Raw genomic sequence first — 17683 nt, forward strand, 5'->3', positions numbered from 1 at the left:
GAATACCGATTTTGCCGAGTTACCTAAAAGTCCATGCAATGATTGAACTATCTTCCTACATCCGAAATTCACGATCGTTCGCAGTTAGGGGTTCAGCTACTTTCAATTACACACAAATCTCGCTAACTATGGTCCGACAATCGTTATCTAAAAAACCACCAATTACGAGATACGGTACGCAACACGTTGTGCATAAAATACGTCCAGGCATACGTCAAATCTACTGTTACAATACATTTTCACTTGGCTAACTGTAAAGCACAATCCATCCACTTAAGCTCAACGGTGCTGTGTAACCTACTGCTGACAGAATACCCACTACGTGGATATACGTGCCTACGTCACACGGTTCGCGGTTGCCTCGTTCGATTGTTGTTACACGTTATTAAGTGCATTCAAACTGCACAGCAGTGAACACACTAATAATACTGCATACAGGGATGCGGAGGCGTTTCAGGCAGGATATCCTTATGCAACACCGATTCCAATGCGCGACGAATTCTGATTCGACCTCCATTATTTTCGATCCCCAACCGAATTGACCGATAATTTATTCACGCTGGTCTGCACGGGGGCTGCAATAAGGCAACCTGTACAAGCACGCGTGTGCCGAGCTGCTGTATTCCCGGTACCGATGGTCTCACACGGTGTATGAGGATTGCGTATCACTCGTCGACCATTATGCGTGAACCGGTACTTTTATATTATATATCTATAGTCTATACACAACACCTTCGTGGCATATACATATACGGCGTAGCAAGTGTAGTAAGCCAAACACACTCGATGGTTACAAGCACGCATCGGCATGAATTGTACAATAACGTGAAAACAAATAATTTTTTTTTCTAATGGTGTATGACGCGAAGGAAAAACTATGATGCTGACAAGTGTGTCATTAATCGGAGAAACCGTCTTTTCATTTAATCTTCGCTATCTCTCATTCGTCCTCTCTAGTTTAGCAATTTGGTAGGTAAAAATTTAATACTGGTAATCGTGATACTACGAAATGGTTATTGATCAGAGGATGCGCTGAGTTAATGAAAATATTTGAAACAGCGACGAAACTGATGGAAATTGTAGGTAACGTACACATCGTCCCTTTTTGTTCGATCAGTTTTCCAACTTCGAGACTCGGAATTAAGGATTCTTCAATGTTGTATACTACTGTAGTTTTTCAGGGTAGTTGCTGTTTCGACAATTTGAGTACAATTGACACTTTGATTACGTATTTCTCATGATTCCTGTAATCCTAAATAATTTCACACGACAATCTTGACGATTACTAATGCAAACTTTAATCTTAATATTAATAGAAGTTCTTGTACTATTCTAAGCGATAGGCGATCGGAAAAGTGTTTCGAAATAGTGCGTGAGCTTCGAGCATCGGGGTGCGGGTATCTTTTCCTGGGTAATACGAAAATCGTGGTTGAGTGATTGTTGTATAAAAGGCGATAGAATACAGGGGCGATGTTCGCGTGAGGTGATCCCCGGGTGGATTAATTTATGCCCGTCTCGTCCGGCAACGTCGTTCTCTCTTATCTTCTCCTCTTTCAACCCCTCCGATGTGTATACATATAAGTCACGGTACTCAAGGAGTATTTCCGACAGTTCCAGACCTCGCCCTCATCGCGATGATGGAAGACGCGAAAGGGGGGGAGTGAAGAAGATGACTGGTGTAAACATTTCGATTTAGCTGAATCGTCAAAAGCGAGGAGGAGTCTCAAGGATCTGGGGACCGTTTTGTCCCGCTCCCAACCTCTGACCCCTTCCTCCTATTCATCAACCCCTTCACTCGTGATGAGTTCGACCCTCGCTCCTGAAAAATGAAACGCACCCTGTGCACAGGATCCTCAAACTGTGGCAACGATGACGCACAGCCGAGTCGAAAGTTCAGAAAAATTAACGCCCGTTTAACGGTTTCCTCGTTTTACAATTTGCGGATTTTTAAGAAAAATCAATCAATAATCGAGTCTTTTTGAATTCCTTGCCTGTAATTTTGAAAGACAGTTTTGATCGGTCGTTTTCCAAAAATGTCTTGTGTCTGCGTTAGCTAACTTTTTAATGGTTTCACTTTCTCTTATCTAACCCTTTGAGTCATAGTGAAATGTAGGAATTCTTACTACCTATTTCATATCCATTTTTGTATGTTTATAGAACTTTTCAATATATTTCTTTGCGGTTGTTTTTGCTATTTCTGATAGAATACTGATGGGTTTTCAATACTCGAAAGTAATTATTGCGATATAACGTTAATTGTAATTGTTAGAAACAAATTGATTGAAATAAACTTGTGAAAATTGAAGGAATAATTCGATTCCGAGAAAGTTACCCCTCTACACATATCACGTTTCACATAAATTATAAGTTTTCTGGGTCGCCGATTATGAATCTGAAATCGGATTTCAAAAATTCAAGGTGGCGGATCCAACATAGCGGACAAAAACTTCAAACACGATCGAACCTGGAGAAAAAACTCTGTCCATGGGGTTTTTGGGGTTGCTGACAACGAATCTGAAATCAGATTTTGACAATTCGATACGGCAAGTCAAATCAGCGGCCTCGAAAACCCTTGCATAGAGTTTTTTGACCGTATTCGATCAAATTTGAAATTTTCATCCTCTGTCTTGAATTATGAAAATCTGCTTTCAGTTCCGTAATCAGCGACCCTAAAAACCATACGATACCATCTTGTAACAAACGTTGAGTCAGCACAATAACGTTTGACTCAAAGGTTTGACTGGAAAGGGCGAAAATATGCGACTGTCGATGAGGAGGGCCATAATTGTGGCCATTTTTTTATCCTATCGGAAAAGCCTTTGCGTTCGGAAAGCCTCTTTGTCCGATCGTGAATTTTGGGAACGGCTTTGCAAAGTATGCGAGGGACTGCACATCGTCTCAGGAATAAAAATATTCACCCTTAAAGCGTAATTTTCGTCCGTCTGGCGATCCCCCGCTTTTCTCTCATCTTCTTCGCACACTTTTTTCCCCCTTTGTTCCCACCCGCTACGAGACGGCGGGGGCGGCGCGGCGTTCCGCAACACCATCGAACCAGCAGCAGCAGCAGCGGAGAGCTTTGGAATGCGCTCATATTGCATCCTTTGTGCTCTGCAGCCAGTCTTCTATGCACATATAGACACACGTATATAGCAACGTCTGAACACAGCGTTCCTCGGATTATACATGTGTAGGTGGACGTACGTACGCGCATTAACAACGCTGAGGAATTTCCGGAATGGGGAACAGCCGAAGGGCCGAACACACATTTTCGCATATTGTGTACAGAGGTGCAAATACGTGTGAATCGTTTTTTCTGTCTACTGAATAACAGGGAGAGAAATCGCTCGTCGGAATTTCTTCGATAAACGTATCGAACAGTTTCCGGCTTGCATTTTCATACGGATCCTTGATCAGTGAGGCGAATACGGATTACTCGGTTCGCAGGATGGACGAAAGATACTAACGATATGCCTTGAGAGAAATTCATGATCTCAGTTTAGCGCTTACGAGAGCTGATCACCCCCCAAACTGACTTTTGAAATATAAATGTCGGAAAAATCATTGAAAACGTGTGGAATTATTGTAAAATCTAGCACAGTCGACGATGAATAGCTTTTTTTTTTTACCGAGCCTTCAGAAAAATTATCATTTTTTCTCGACCATTCAAGATTTTCCAAAGTGTAACGGCGCTGCTACAGATATAAATTAGGGCGTAATTTTGTACCTGAGCCGGAGGAGTAAGTCGAAACGAGATTCCTTGTGCGTGCTATTTCTCTTTTTTCTCTACTTGGCAAAGGACGCGAAATATTTTCACGTTCCAACGCTTCGCCCCGTGAGGTTGTTTCACAATGGATCGGTTACAGTAGGTACCCTACGTATATATTTTAGTTTTTCATTCTGTTTCTTCATGATTATTATTCCATTGAACGAACCACTCCTAAATAATTAATACGATAGTTACGGTACCCGTACGCATTTAGGGTCGTTACATACGTTTAGGTCAATGATTGGGTCACGTATTACACAAATATACATCATGGGCACGGTAAAACGGGTGCAACGTCCTTTAATATCGTCAATATAGTAGAACGATCACAAGTGATAAGATATAAACGAATCAATGCCAGGGTAATAGTTCAATTGTCGCAGATAAAATTTTACTCGCAAAGATAAATGTGTAAAATATGTATATGTATTACATATACGTATATCTGACGAGTAATCGATTGTCACGAGGGATGAGATCTGAGCGAAACGACTATCATAGACTTTTGTTAGTTAGAAAATATATTTTTTATATTAAATACAACTTCTCCGCACGTGTTGGCAAGTTTCAAAATTTCTCGATACTTCGTTGATTATACGAATAGATGAAAACGAATTATAAATCCATAAAAAAAAAGAGAGATTGATTTGAAAATTCGTTTTCACTTTCAACACCCTGTATAAGAAAGCGTATAGGAGCCACGGGTATAAGACTTGAATGAATTTGCTCGGGCGCCAGAGGGTCCTGTTGGTAATATTAACACGCCAATCGTCGCATCCGGCTTCAAATAAAAACCGCTCTGTATTATACATATACATGTGCATCATACAGGTATATGTGTACCTACTAACTCGTATTGCGATAAGAAGCTCTTCCTGTTCGCGAACTTTACACTTTACATCACCCTCCAATATTATGTTATTACGTATTACAGACGTGTCACACACACCCCAATCTTGTTGTAAAAATTTGTTCGGAAAGATACTGGGCAAAAAAGCACTAGTTACAGTTTGGAAAAAATATATCCATTTTTCTTTTCTCCCTCGTTTCAAGACAATTTATTAATATTCACCGCGTGATATAAATACGTTTGAAATGAAACGAGAACGTACAATATTGCACATTCATCGCTCCTATAGATTTATTACCTTTTTTTTTTTTCTCTCAATTGTGGAAACTTAAATTGTAACTCAAATCTATTTTTCAAACCGCAAGTTTTGCCCGCAGAAAATAAGCGAGAGCGTAAAACCTCGCAAGAGCAACAGACTCTCCGAGTTCGTAGTAAATTCGCTCCATCATCCGTTAGAATTGCCATAAATTGCCGCGAATTGCCGTAAATTACTACAAGTCTTACGATGATAACAATAACAACAACAACAACAACGACAACAAAAACAATAGCCGCGACTTTACACGTGATGCGTGCGGTTACAGCAAAAATTGCATACAGTCTTTACTACAATCTACGTATAAACTTTTATCGATTACTGTGTATTTTCTTGTAAAAAATTGATAAAAAATTTTTTTACTTAACACTAGAATGCGATAAAACTTGCACACGTATTTTTATTTATGTAGGTACACATTCAACGACGAATGTATTCGCAGCTAGATAAAAATCTCTTTTTCTTCTTCGTTGTTTATTCTCACGTCTTCCAAGAATTAATTCAGTATTGGCATCAGATCAAACATTTTTAACAGCCTCGGATGAGGCAGAGTTTGTGTAAACGCACTGCTATTTACTTTTTTATTCTAATTTTCCATTTATCTTCCAAGTCCGTGTCAAATAAGAAACAAAAAAAACAAAAAAAAAAAAAAAAAAACACGAGGGTCGAAGACCTGACACTAGATTCCACATACCGATTAACGTATTTTCGGATCTAGGTGTGAGCAAAGTTATGCCCTATATATGTATATATACTAGACTGGGCCAAAAAAAACGAAGAATTTTTTTTTTTAATGGTACTGTAATAACATTGTTCATTACGACAAATAAAAATTATCCTCAAAGTTTGAGCCCTTAATATTAATATTAAGGGGTGTATCGTTACAGCTATTGATTTTTCAACAGTTACCGCATTTTTTTACCCAAAATCCGTCAATTATCAGTCTGAAAAATTTTATCAATCCATATTTAAAATTTATTAGACATTGAAATTACTTTTGAATACAATTTCAATGTCGAATAACTTTTAAGGGAGAGAATTTCATGAAAAATGTCAAGAGACCTTTTTTGTAGAGCATCAAATTTACCACAAAAATAATGGTTTGATCTATGAAAATATTGATTTTTCTGGTAATTACAAAAATCAAAAATTCAAAGAAAAATTTGAAAAAACAAATCAATGTTTAAGGCACGATTACAAGGAAACTGCTCGATCTACGTCCATTTAGTAAGAGAGCTTTTTTGTAGGAAATTTAACTTCCTTCAAAAGTATGGATTGATAAAATTTTTCAGATTGATAATTGACGGATTTTGGTTAAAAAAAAAGCGGTAACTGTTGAAAAATCAATAGCTGTAACGATACACCCCTTAATATTAATATTAAGGTCTCAAACTTTCAGGATAATTTTTATTTGTCGTCATGAACAATGTTTTTACAGTACCATTAAAAAAAAAATTCTTCGTTTTTTTTGGCCCAGTCTAATATACACAGGAGAAACCTTGCCTATTTCTTACAATCATAATATCGAAAATAATCAACTCTCGCATCAACCGATGAACAAATTAACGAGGTGAAAGTTATTAACAGGAAGGAGGAATTAATTGGGAAAAAAGCAGAAAAAGAGCTCTTCAAATTTTTTTAACAAATCGGAGGAATTATAACGATAAAAATATATTCAATGGCCCGCAAGTAAGCGGAGTCGGAATTCAAATGACTCAAGGTTGTTGTAATGCAAATTTCAATGATTCGCACGATTGAAGGGTTCGAGGAGGCGATTCGACGGGAAGATCATCGTGCAACAACTAAACGCAGCGAGCGACGCATAATGAGAAGTCGTTGCACTCCTCTTCTCCTCCCGCAGAAGGATAAGGTAGCCGTCCTCCTGCAGAGTCAACCAGGACGACGAGCTGCAGGATATATCTAACTATCGCTCTCCTCCAGCACAGGTTGGTTGGTATAGACCAGGTATGCGGTATTACGGAGATGAGGTGAGGTGAGCTCAAGAGTGCCTTGGGATTGAACGTCATTGAGCTGCGTGTCCGCAGATACACACCCGAAGAGATCTCGGCTCTTCTATAAGCTGCGATGCAATTGGAAACTGGCTTGATTTCCACTCTTCTGCTCGCAGCGTTGAAGCGTCGACGTCTTACGGTTTAACCCTTTGCGTCACGCATTATTGTGCTGACGATAAGTCAAATTTTTAAATAAAATAGTGTTCTGTGAGTTTTTGGGTCGCTGATTGCGAATCTAAAAGTAGATTTTCAAAATTTGGGACAGCGGATCCAATATGGCGTGACGAAAATTTCAAATTTAATCAAATACGATCAAAACACCGTATGCCGGGGTTTTCGGGGGTTCCTGATTGAATTCGCTGTACTGAAGTTTCGAAATCTGATGTCAGATTCGTAATCAGCGATCCCGAAAACTTGTAATTAATGTAAAACTTTCTAGGAATCGAATTGTGCCGTCAATTTCCACGTTTTTTTTGCACTTAATTTGTTTCTAACAATAATAGTTGACATTATATTGCAATGATTACGCTAGAGTATTGGAACCCTGCTATCGGAAATAGCAACAAATAAACCGCAAAGAAATATGTTGAAAAGTTCTCTAGATATAAAAAAATAGACGTAAAATAGATGGTAAGAATAACTCATTTCCACTATGACTCAAACGGTTAAAGAAGAAACACTTGCATTTTTTTTGACCATCGATATTCCAAACAGTGGAAAAAAGTTGATTGGCATCTTGTTGTGCATAATTATTTCTGCGTCTAGATACATGTAATTGTCATCTTCATTCCATCTTCCTTCTTATCTCATCTTATCATATTATTTTCTGATACATCTTATTATTTTCAGCGAAGAATTTCCTTTTTCGAATTTCTTGCCGCACTAAAAGTAAGATAGCGGAGTCAAAAATAGAGACAGCCAAATTAGCCAATCAGCGTTTTAAAGGTGAAAAATTCACCTTCATTTCGATTTTTTAGAAAAGTTTTTACCATTTTTTATTTTGCATCCAGTACGCATTTCGGATTAAAAACTTGGAAAAATCAATGCTCTTCTTCTGAAAAAAGTAAGGCTTTTACGGACGAGTAAATATGGAAGGGGTAAAAAATGTAAAAATTTTTTTTAATCATTCCGATTCAATTTGAGGCGTGTGACCTTCGAAATTCGATTTCACTCTTCCGAAGGACGAGTCTAATATACATACATGTAATATAGTTATGTATATATATAATTCAATTGTTATAATATCGTACAAGGCGTCGATTCGCGATGATAATTAGTTTCGATTCAATTATTGCTCATTGTGTGACGCATTCGTTACACGCTTATGACTGACCGAATAGGTAAGTCGCCATTGCAGTGTCCGCGTTCGCTAACTTAACGATACGTACGCCACATGATAAATTGCGTTAGAAATATTTGCCAGTGTCTTTAATTATATAAGTAATGAGCTTATCGCTTCTTGACATATAGTCGAGTTCGTGAGAGAAATTTCACTCGCGACGACAAAGTTTCTTTTTTTTTCTTCTATTTTTTGTTTCGAAACGGACTTGAACCTAATTTAAAACTAGATACACCGCGAAAGCGATATTTCTACAATAACTCTGGCTGGGAGCAAAATTGTAGGGTCGATTTTTCAGAGGTTCGTCGTTGACGGGTTGCGACGAACCTTGAGGATATTTGCGAAGATTGGAGAGGTCGGAGAGGAGTGCAATTAAGGTTTCCCACAGGAAGTCGACGCATATTCAAGAAAACCGCATTCCAAACCACAACGGCGTTCAGCTTAGGTATACATAACGCGCATGTGTGCGAATGCAGCGTATAATACGTTACACGAATACGCATGCGTGAACACATAACGCCGAGGTACGATACAATAGCCATTCTGCGTGCAGGTACGGCGAATCTGAAATCGTAAATTCCGTTTCATTCAACAATTTCAGCTCTCCTCTCGATGCACGCACGCGAAGAAACGAAACGCGAGAATTTTCTATTTCCTTTTCTCACAAACTCAGCGTGAAAATTGACATCCCGATGCAACGAGAATTGCTACGAGGAAAAATCGAAGTCCTCGTTCTCACAGACCGCGTGCTTACGGTTTGCTTGCGTTTCTTCCTCTGCACGTGCGAATATCTACATCCGTTAACAAGCCGAGAAGGTCGCTAATTCTTATTCCGATCGCAGAGTTTTTGGTACACGGGCAAAATAATCACGTCTGTCCGGCCTGCGGCGTGTCATACGAACACGATTCTGACGCAGGATTACGTTTATCGAGTAACGAAGAATTAATTCTGCTGATTCTCAATCACGGAAAGGAATTTTTACTTTACTTTCCTTTTCGTTTCAATTAAAAATGGCTCAACTGTCATTCATCATCCTTTTTTAAAAATCTATATTAAACTTTATCCAACTTGGCGCATTTCTTTCATCGCGTATAGTATTTGCGAAGTGTAGAAAATTCGTGTACATTCGTACATGCAATAAATTACACACCGACCGAGCTGAATAAAAAACTTCCGTCTGTTTCTTGCTACATTACGGCCAGTGTACGATGATAATAACGATGATAATCGCGCGGATATATTAAAAATAAACTCTTTTCTTATTACGTCTCACGGTCGTGGGTATAAAATAATACATATAACGCGTAATTAATTAGATCTCGTTACAACGTGCAAACCGCGAATGGACGAATGCACGCACGGCGTGCATGCAGAGCCACCTTATTATGCATCGTGCATTGCACGGTGGTTGCATAAGACAAACGAGACGCGGGTATCAGATTACAATGGAAACCGTTGTCAAGGATATATTTCGACTTCACCTTCAGCAGCAGCAGCAGCAGCAGCAGCAGCATGGACCGAAGTTTCGCGTATATCGGATGCCGAGACGTCTGCCTGCCATTGACACCGGCAGGTTACAGAATTAATGAAATTCTACACCATCGCCGTGCGTGCGGAATGACACAGACACGTATGTACATGTATACGTATATACACGGCATGCTTGTAATTTTTTAAAGAGCGACGTGAGAATAAGACGAGAACAACTCGTGCGTGTTATTATTTTTGGCATATCATAGGCATAATATAATATTTTTTTTTACATACAACAGATGCACCGAGGCGAGGTGAAGCTTAAACTACAGTCTGATAATTAAGCTCCGGATTTTCCCGCAGCGTAAAACTATCGTGAATACAGGATTTTTTTTAACACGATATTCAAAGTTTGTAGAAGAGGAATGAAAAGGATCGATGAGGTAAAACGAACAAAAAAAAATAAAATAAATAAATAAAAAATATGTCGTGAATTTAGTTAAAGACCAACTAATTATATTTTCGAGATTGGTTTTTATATACGATTAAAAATTAAAAGGAAAGAGAAAAAATTCTTTATGACGTAAGCCTGCACCGATCCTTTCAAAAATTTTAAAAGTTGTTAAAATTTTCTCGATTTCTCTAAAAGCATAAAATATACAAATAACATTCGTAATAACGTTTCAACGTTATTATCGTAAACTAAATAACCCCGTATCGAGTATTGATTACAACAAACGAATGCATGTATAAATCAACGCCGTATTACAAAAACCAAAGTCGTGTCGAAATTGTCGTATTTATAATACACGCCAAACTCTCATAACTAAATAAAACGTGTAGGTATCTGTTTGAGATAATGCGTAAATAAATAATTATTCATCACGCAGCCGCATAGAGCGAATCGCACGTGTCGGATTAGTGAAATTCAATCCGTAGCACGAGTAACGCCGAGGGGCAAATTTTTTTGCGGATTTTAAAAACATGCCGTTTTGATTTCTCCTTTTCCCTCTCCTCCTCCTCTTCTTCTTCTTCACCTTCTCAATCTCATTCTTATTCTTCTTATTCGTATGCACCACTTGCGAGGATAAGTGTGTCAGCACGCCAACAGCTCTGCAGAGAAGAGCCCCCAGATATATCCTTCTCGTAATCGTTTTATTGCTAAAACTGTTCATCGAACCAACCGCCTGCCTCACAGAGTACTTAAGTAAGTACCCTGTGTCGATTCCGATGCGCACCTGATACCTCTCGAATCTCAAACGGGTATCGCACTTTTTATTCGCCATTCAAAATCACCGCTTCCGCGCGTTTAATTATTTTATTTTTTTTTTTTAAACTTACTTATTAATTTTTTTAATTCTCTTAGATTCGTTTCTGTGTACAATTTTCAATATCATTTTTTCTTTTTCAGAATATATCACATTTCGTACGAGGTATGCGGTTGAATATAAAAATATATGTCATATTATACAAGCGCTGTGCGTAATAAATATGCGAAGAGAAGTTATCGATACCGTGTAACTAGGCAGGTAGAATAATAAACACGGTCATGTAAACAAACTCTTGTAATACTTTTGAAATTTTTTCAAGTAGGCAATTCGGTCAGCGTAAATTATGTTATTATACTATACCTGTACAGATATAATAACCGAACGTTGTAACCTCAACAGTACCTATATTTATTTACCCATGTTTAATTTAAACCGCTGCAGCACGCGAGAGCATTAAATTCGAATTAAGTATACGTAGTATTATTATATTAAATTTCGTACGCGTGAAGAATTTGAGAAGAAATGTGCATGAATATTTACACGGTTCGTATTGTATTATCAACGTGCGACGTTTGTATCGATGATATTTGATAACACAGGTCAACGAAAGAAAGCCAAATTCTTTCCGAGTTCATATCTGAATCGACAAATTTCGATTCTATACATCGAACGATAGCCAAAGTCTTAATTTATTACTTATAAAGTTTTCTTTTGTCTTTTTTACGTTGATCGTTGAAATCGAAGTAAACTTTATCTAATAAAATTATTTTTTCTCTCTTATTAGTTACGCGGAAGAAATCAAAATTTCACATCTGGAACTTACCTCACGTGTTTAGCAAACTTTATTACATTGTGTGGACGGTATAATCGCAATTCTTATTTTCCTCTCAAAATCGGTCGATATATCGGGACATTCTTTAACAGAAATCTTTGTATTTATTCATTTATTTATTTATTTATTTATTTATTTATTTATTCCTTGAATTCTCAAACTCTTGACACAAGCATGCAGGAGGAGTTATATAGTAAAAAGCATCGAATTTCCGGACGTAAAACATTCAAGGCCACTGTCGTTCACCGTGATCACGAAATGCCGATGGCGTCGCTCGGTCGATGGACGCCACAGCGGCGGTAGATCGGTTGGATCGGTTGTTCGTGACACGCACACACACACATGAAACAACGGTAGTTGTTGAATTACGAAAGTCGAAAGTATACCGCGGTGTATGTATACTATACTTTTCTGCACTGACTGTACAAAATCCACGCCTCGTTATTCGAAAGAAACGATACAAGGCTTTGAAAAGGAAGAAACAAGAAATGAAAAAATTACGCCGATTTTCAACGAGTACAAATAATATCGTGTGAATATTCTATGAGTTTCAACCATGCGTTTTTATAACCGTTATTTACGATGTATATGAGAAATCAATTTTCTTTCACGGAGAATTAAAAGTCGAAGGATAAAATTTTCAATTCTATTATTACTGTTTCTCGACGAAGATGGATTGCCGATTGATTTGACGATTGGTAGATAATCAAGACGACAGTTTCGTTTGTAATATCGTTGAATTTACTTGCGATTTTCGTTTCCGAAAAAACTACCGGACACTCTCACAAAATGTTACTTAGGTGTGGTGAATAATAATATTTAATAGAAACTCGACTGTATCGTTATAGATTTATGCTCTGTGGTTTTCTCGACTGGTCAAAGTTCAATATTACGTTAATTTTCACCGCACGTTGTCGATTCGTTGAATCGGAACGTTGCAAATCTGCGGTTATTCGCGGCATAATTGATCGTACATAAATATTGTACGATTAATCCATTTCGCACACCCTATAACGATACACACGCGGAAGACGAAGTTAAATATGTATAGAATTGGCTCAGTCTCTACAGCCGTAGTTACTGAAACCCAAGTAAAAAAAAAGAAAATAAAAAAAACCAGCGTAATATCGAATTGTATTGCACGTACCTACTTTGTAATGGAATGCTCGTAAGCGAGGTTGAGAAACGAGCCGATTGCGATACAAGTGAAAGAAGAACCGCAGAAAATTTCAACTCTTGCTTTTCCGCACGATTTCTGTAATTATTTATACGCTAGCCAAAGATTCGGACCCAGATTCATTAACTATTTACCGATCTCGGTTACACGCCTGATTTAACTCCAATTTAAATTCGATCAGCGAGATAAGCCAGGAATGAATTGTGAACATTTTACAATATATTGAATTTATACGCGTATTACACACGCAGTTTTATAAATAATCGTACATTCGGGCCACGTGTGTTTTTGCGTAAATCATTTTTATTTCAATTCGTATAAGTGCGAAATTTCAAATCTATTCTCGTCAGAATTGCATATTTTTCCACCATCGAAATAGCTTTAGGACTGTGGAGCAATAACTAATAACCTTAGCAGATAAGATTCGTAGTTCGTTGAATTATTGAATCCATAAAGTCGTATCTCAGGTCACGCGCAGGATGAAATTGAGTGTAGATAGTTTTTGAATAATGTTACCTACGGTCTATTATGTAGAGTCTGTACTGTGCCAGATTTGAATGACCGGCCATCGTGTAGAGCGAAGTGAATGGACCGCAGACCGGATCTCGGTCAAGACGTCTGAAATTGAGTTCAAAATTATGTCTGACATAATCCGAGACTCGTCATATTCCCTGCAGAGAGGTCGAGTAGGTACGCATACATATTACAATGTCCGAGCAATTTGATGTTCGTATTAAGCTGAAAATTTTTACGCCCAAACTTATCACCATTTATCTTTTCTGCGCTTCGACGAATTACAATCACAGTTTGATCAATATTCGATTTTTCAATTCCTTCCATAATCATCGATGGACAAAAATTGCTGCCGTTTTGAAGCCGCTTAGCTCCCATGACATCGAAGTCGGTAAGTTATCGTAACGAAATATCGGGGAAAAAATCACTTTTTCCTCAGTTTTACGATGATTTTTACGGAACTAAGATTTCTAAACATGATTGTGTTTTGTTTTAATACGGTTTACTGAATTTCGGACAATTCCAAAATCGCGAAATAACGATTTTTTTTCTACTTCGATATGATCGGCTCCCTGCAGTCTCATGACGTAATTACAACTACAATAGTCGTTACTCATTGTCATGACTATTATATGCTGTATGAAGAATAGCACTGAATTTAGAATTTCATACATTCAGGTTGAATTGATGATCGATTATTATGCATGGCAAGGAAAGCTCTACTCGTTACGGCATCGACTGAATCATATTCCGTCTCAGTCGTCAGTTTCAAATGGAACAACGATAATAATACATAATGTAATATAGGCATATAATCTTGACTACAGGTCTACGCCTATAATAGTATAATAATATAATAGTCCATGGAAACAAACAAACAAACACCGGCTGTGACACGAATCGCTACAAATTGGCACCGTTCTTGCATTGAACGTTATTAAACTTTTTTTATACGGTGAATAATTTCGCTCGTTGTGTGCATCGCAAGTGGAGGTTAAACACACGGAAAAATTTCTCAACCGAATATAACATACAGCGTGAATCGTGAATCGTGATACGCACGCTTGCTTCGCTTCCATGTTTTGCTTCCTTCGTACGCCTTGTTTTCGTTTCGGTCTTTCACTCTTCGTTTTTTCTCTCATTCACCGGCAAAACCGAATAATCCGGACGACGTGTTTCATAAAACTACACAATAAGTGGATAAGAATAAAAAGCGAAACACATACAGAGTCGTAATATTTCAGATCGCTTGTACGAGCGCGTGCATTTAGCGCTGACAAGTCGATATAAATATAAAACGAATCGCCTTGAACTCCGCTGTTAGTGTCCGCCTTGAACGTTGACGGAATTAGGTACCTACGAATAAATCGTTCGAGAACAGATCTCGCGGGGCTATAATAGGCGCGAGTGTTTGTAAAGAAGAATACATAAAACGAAAAACAATCGAAAATTCACACAGTGTGGAAAGGATTTCACGATGCTGAAGTTAGTAACGTTAGCGTAACGAAGAAACATTTCGGGGAAAAAATTACCATTTTGTAACTATTTAGTGACTTTCAAGCGGCCGAGTTTTGAAAATATGAATTACCGCATTTCAGAGATTCGTCAATGTTAAGGATACGTAAAAGAAAACGTGTTGTTCGAAACGTGAATCGTTACAACAACGTTACTAAATTCAGCCTCGTAAGATTTTTCAATAACCACGTGATCAAATGCGCAAGTCTGATGACTGATTAAAAATAAGGAGGTTTTGAAACTCGACTTACGTTTTCTTGCTGCGATGAGCGTCTCTGCCGCGGCACACAGAACAGCGGCACACCGTGCTCCTTTTTTCTCTCCAATATAGCGGCTTTCGGTCTCGGGGTTCACAAAAACAACAACAACAACAACAACGACAACGACAACAACAATATTTAACCGTGTAATACGGGCACCGTTACCACGCCCAAATGCGACTGTACCTGTGTTATACCTAGGTAAATAGGTAAATTCACTCTCAACAACAAGAGACACACAAGCACGCACGAAAACAAAAGAAAACAAAAAAAAAAAACCAAGAGAAAAAGCACTATATTTATTTTTCGCGCGCAAACGTCGTTTGCTTTTGTTTTTCACGTGATTTCGTCGTTGTTATTCTTCCTACAGTTACGACAAAGATACAGTAAATATGCAGAGCCTAGTGCACCACCGTAACAGGTTGTTTTTCCCCACCGACTTTATAGATTGTTTAAAAGATATAAAACGAGGGATTGTTTTCGCTCCGACGCAGCACACGGTTGATTATAGTGGAAAACCACAAGAATAATAAGAAAAACAACAGACCGTGGATCAAAATCCCGCGTGCGTATTTCACGTCGTCGAGACTTGTGCTTCAAGCCAGTTTCCACGGAACTAGTTTCCACAACGCACAATCCCACACATAACACCTAAAACCGCTGGAAACAAGTTTCGGCGGTAGTTTAAACGACGGTAGCGACGCAACGGCGTTGTACTTTTGTTTCGCAGTTTTCAAATTTCCCGCCAAAGGTAAAGCGGGAATCGCGGTATCCCGGATTCGAGATACGAATGTGTGTGCGCGCGTCTGTTTCACCAGCCGCGCTTCACTGATCGGCGTGTCAACGTAGTTTCGGTCGGTTTTCGCCGCCTTCTCAAACTATGTCACACTGTGTGTATATATATATATATTCGTACAAGTCAAACCACGCGAGAGGCGCGATTTATCACCACTGTCCAAACTCTTATAACTGCACAGGGGTAAGCGAGCGCACGGATCGAACCGATTTTAAAATCGGCGATCAAAATCGGTTGATTTTACTATTCGCTGAATAATGTCCACGCTCCGTTATTCGGGAAAATCAAATACTCTCCACGACACGACACACGCACCGCCGGCTTCGCAACCACAACTAAACAGCTCCTGACTGCTGCTCCTTCGTCCGGCAGTCGGCACCGACTCCGAAAGCACCAGCCATCCCTACTCCTCCGATTTCAGTGCTACCACCACCCCTTCCCTGCGCCCCTCCGCCCCCACCCCCCCCCTACTTGTCGCCCTCGCAGGCGAACGCCGAGCGCTGCGAACAATGCAAGCGCGCGTGCCTTTGCTACGAAACACCCGACGCGAGGCTATCCCTCCCTGCCTCTAATTTAAACGTACACAAACAATCCTTTCTGGACGGTTGTGATGCTGCTAGTTTCTGGTTACATGACTGCAACGCAATTGTTTTTATTCAAATCTTGGAATAATGTATAATGTACCGATTCAGCTGACTGCCTGATGGGTGAATGATAACTTGTTGTTTTGCTCTTTTTTTTTTTTTCTAACCATGCGGTTGAGTTTATATATTCAATAACAAAATGAAAAGGTGTGTTATTTTCATAGGATATATGTATTATTAAGATCGTCGCTAAGCATGTTGTCGGGGGAATTACGAGACACTCGGAATTTCCGCGCTTTGTATGCATCAGGGTAGAAATTTCGATCAGGATTTTATCAAGCTTGTCTTATCAAGCCCTGATGACGATGAATCATAATGTAACGTAGCGTTCTACATGGGATCTAGTAGAGTTTTCCTGACTCGCGCCTGATTAGGTATCCTGGCGTTGACCTGATCACGGTTGGGTGGAAAAAAATTTCTGCGCGGGAAAACGTAAGGATTACGAACAAGGATTGGACCGTAAATTTAATAGCAAGGAATCGAATCAACGAATGAGGGCACAAATTACTGTACACGGTAATTTCGAGATACGGAATTGCGGAATAGTTCTTGGGTCCGTGTTTATACACGGATATATATTTGTATATTATTCAAGAATACGTTTATGCTCGATAAAAGGAATCCCCGTCCGCGTACTTTATTAATACGAAAATTTCGCAACGCATCGTGTGCATTATTTATATATGTCTAATTGTAAGATGTGTATGTATAACCGCAGGATGGAACTGCAATTTTCATCGAAGTATATCGAGGACGAATAGAAACGAAAAAAAAGCATGACTGACAATATGTTATGGAATTGTTCTGTGAACTGATCTTTTTCAAAGAAATCGTCGTATCACAACAGTCGGTTAAAAATACCTACATCGGTATTATTTGTTACACGCATTACACACAATCCTGAACTTATTTACAATC

General features: G+C 38.7%; 1 protein-coding gene across 5 annotated transcripts in view; it reads right to left on the reverse strand.

The window, feature by feature from the left end:
• The window catches only part of LOC124215073 (signal-induced proliferation-associated 1-like protein 1), a 69504-nt gene extending 53016 nt beyond the window's left edge, over positions 1 to 16488 (reverse strand). For 2 of the 5 annotated variants that reach the window (XM_046617984.2, XM_046617981.2), the window contains exon 1: positions 15317 to 16488. Coding sequence is in view for 2 of the 5 variants with exons in the window: in XM_046617986.2 (XP_046473942.1) it covers positions 2919 to 3098 (180 nt within the window). In the remaining 3 variants the exon portion in view is untranslated. Of the gene's footprint in view, positions 1 to 2918; positions 3123 to 15316 lie in introns of those variants that run through there. The other 3 variants (XM_046617986.2, XM_069134637.1, XM_046617983.1) reach the window with 3 other exon arrangements.
• Positions 16489 to 17683: the final 1195 nt, after the last annotated feature.

This window comes from Neodiprion pinetum, chromosome 3 (genome assembly GCF_021155775.2).
Source record: "Neodiprion pinetum isolate iyNeoPine1 chromosome 3, iyNeoPine1.2, whole genome shotgun sequence".
In the NCBI taxonomy this organism is placed as follows: domain Eukaryota; kingdom Metazoa; phylum Arthropoda; class Insecta; order Hymenoptera; family Diprionidae; genus Neodiprion; species Neodiprion pinetum.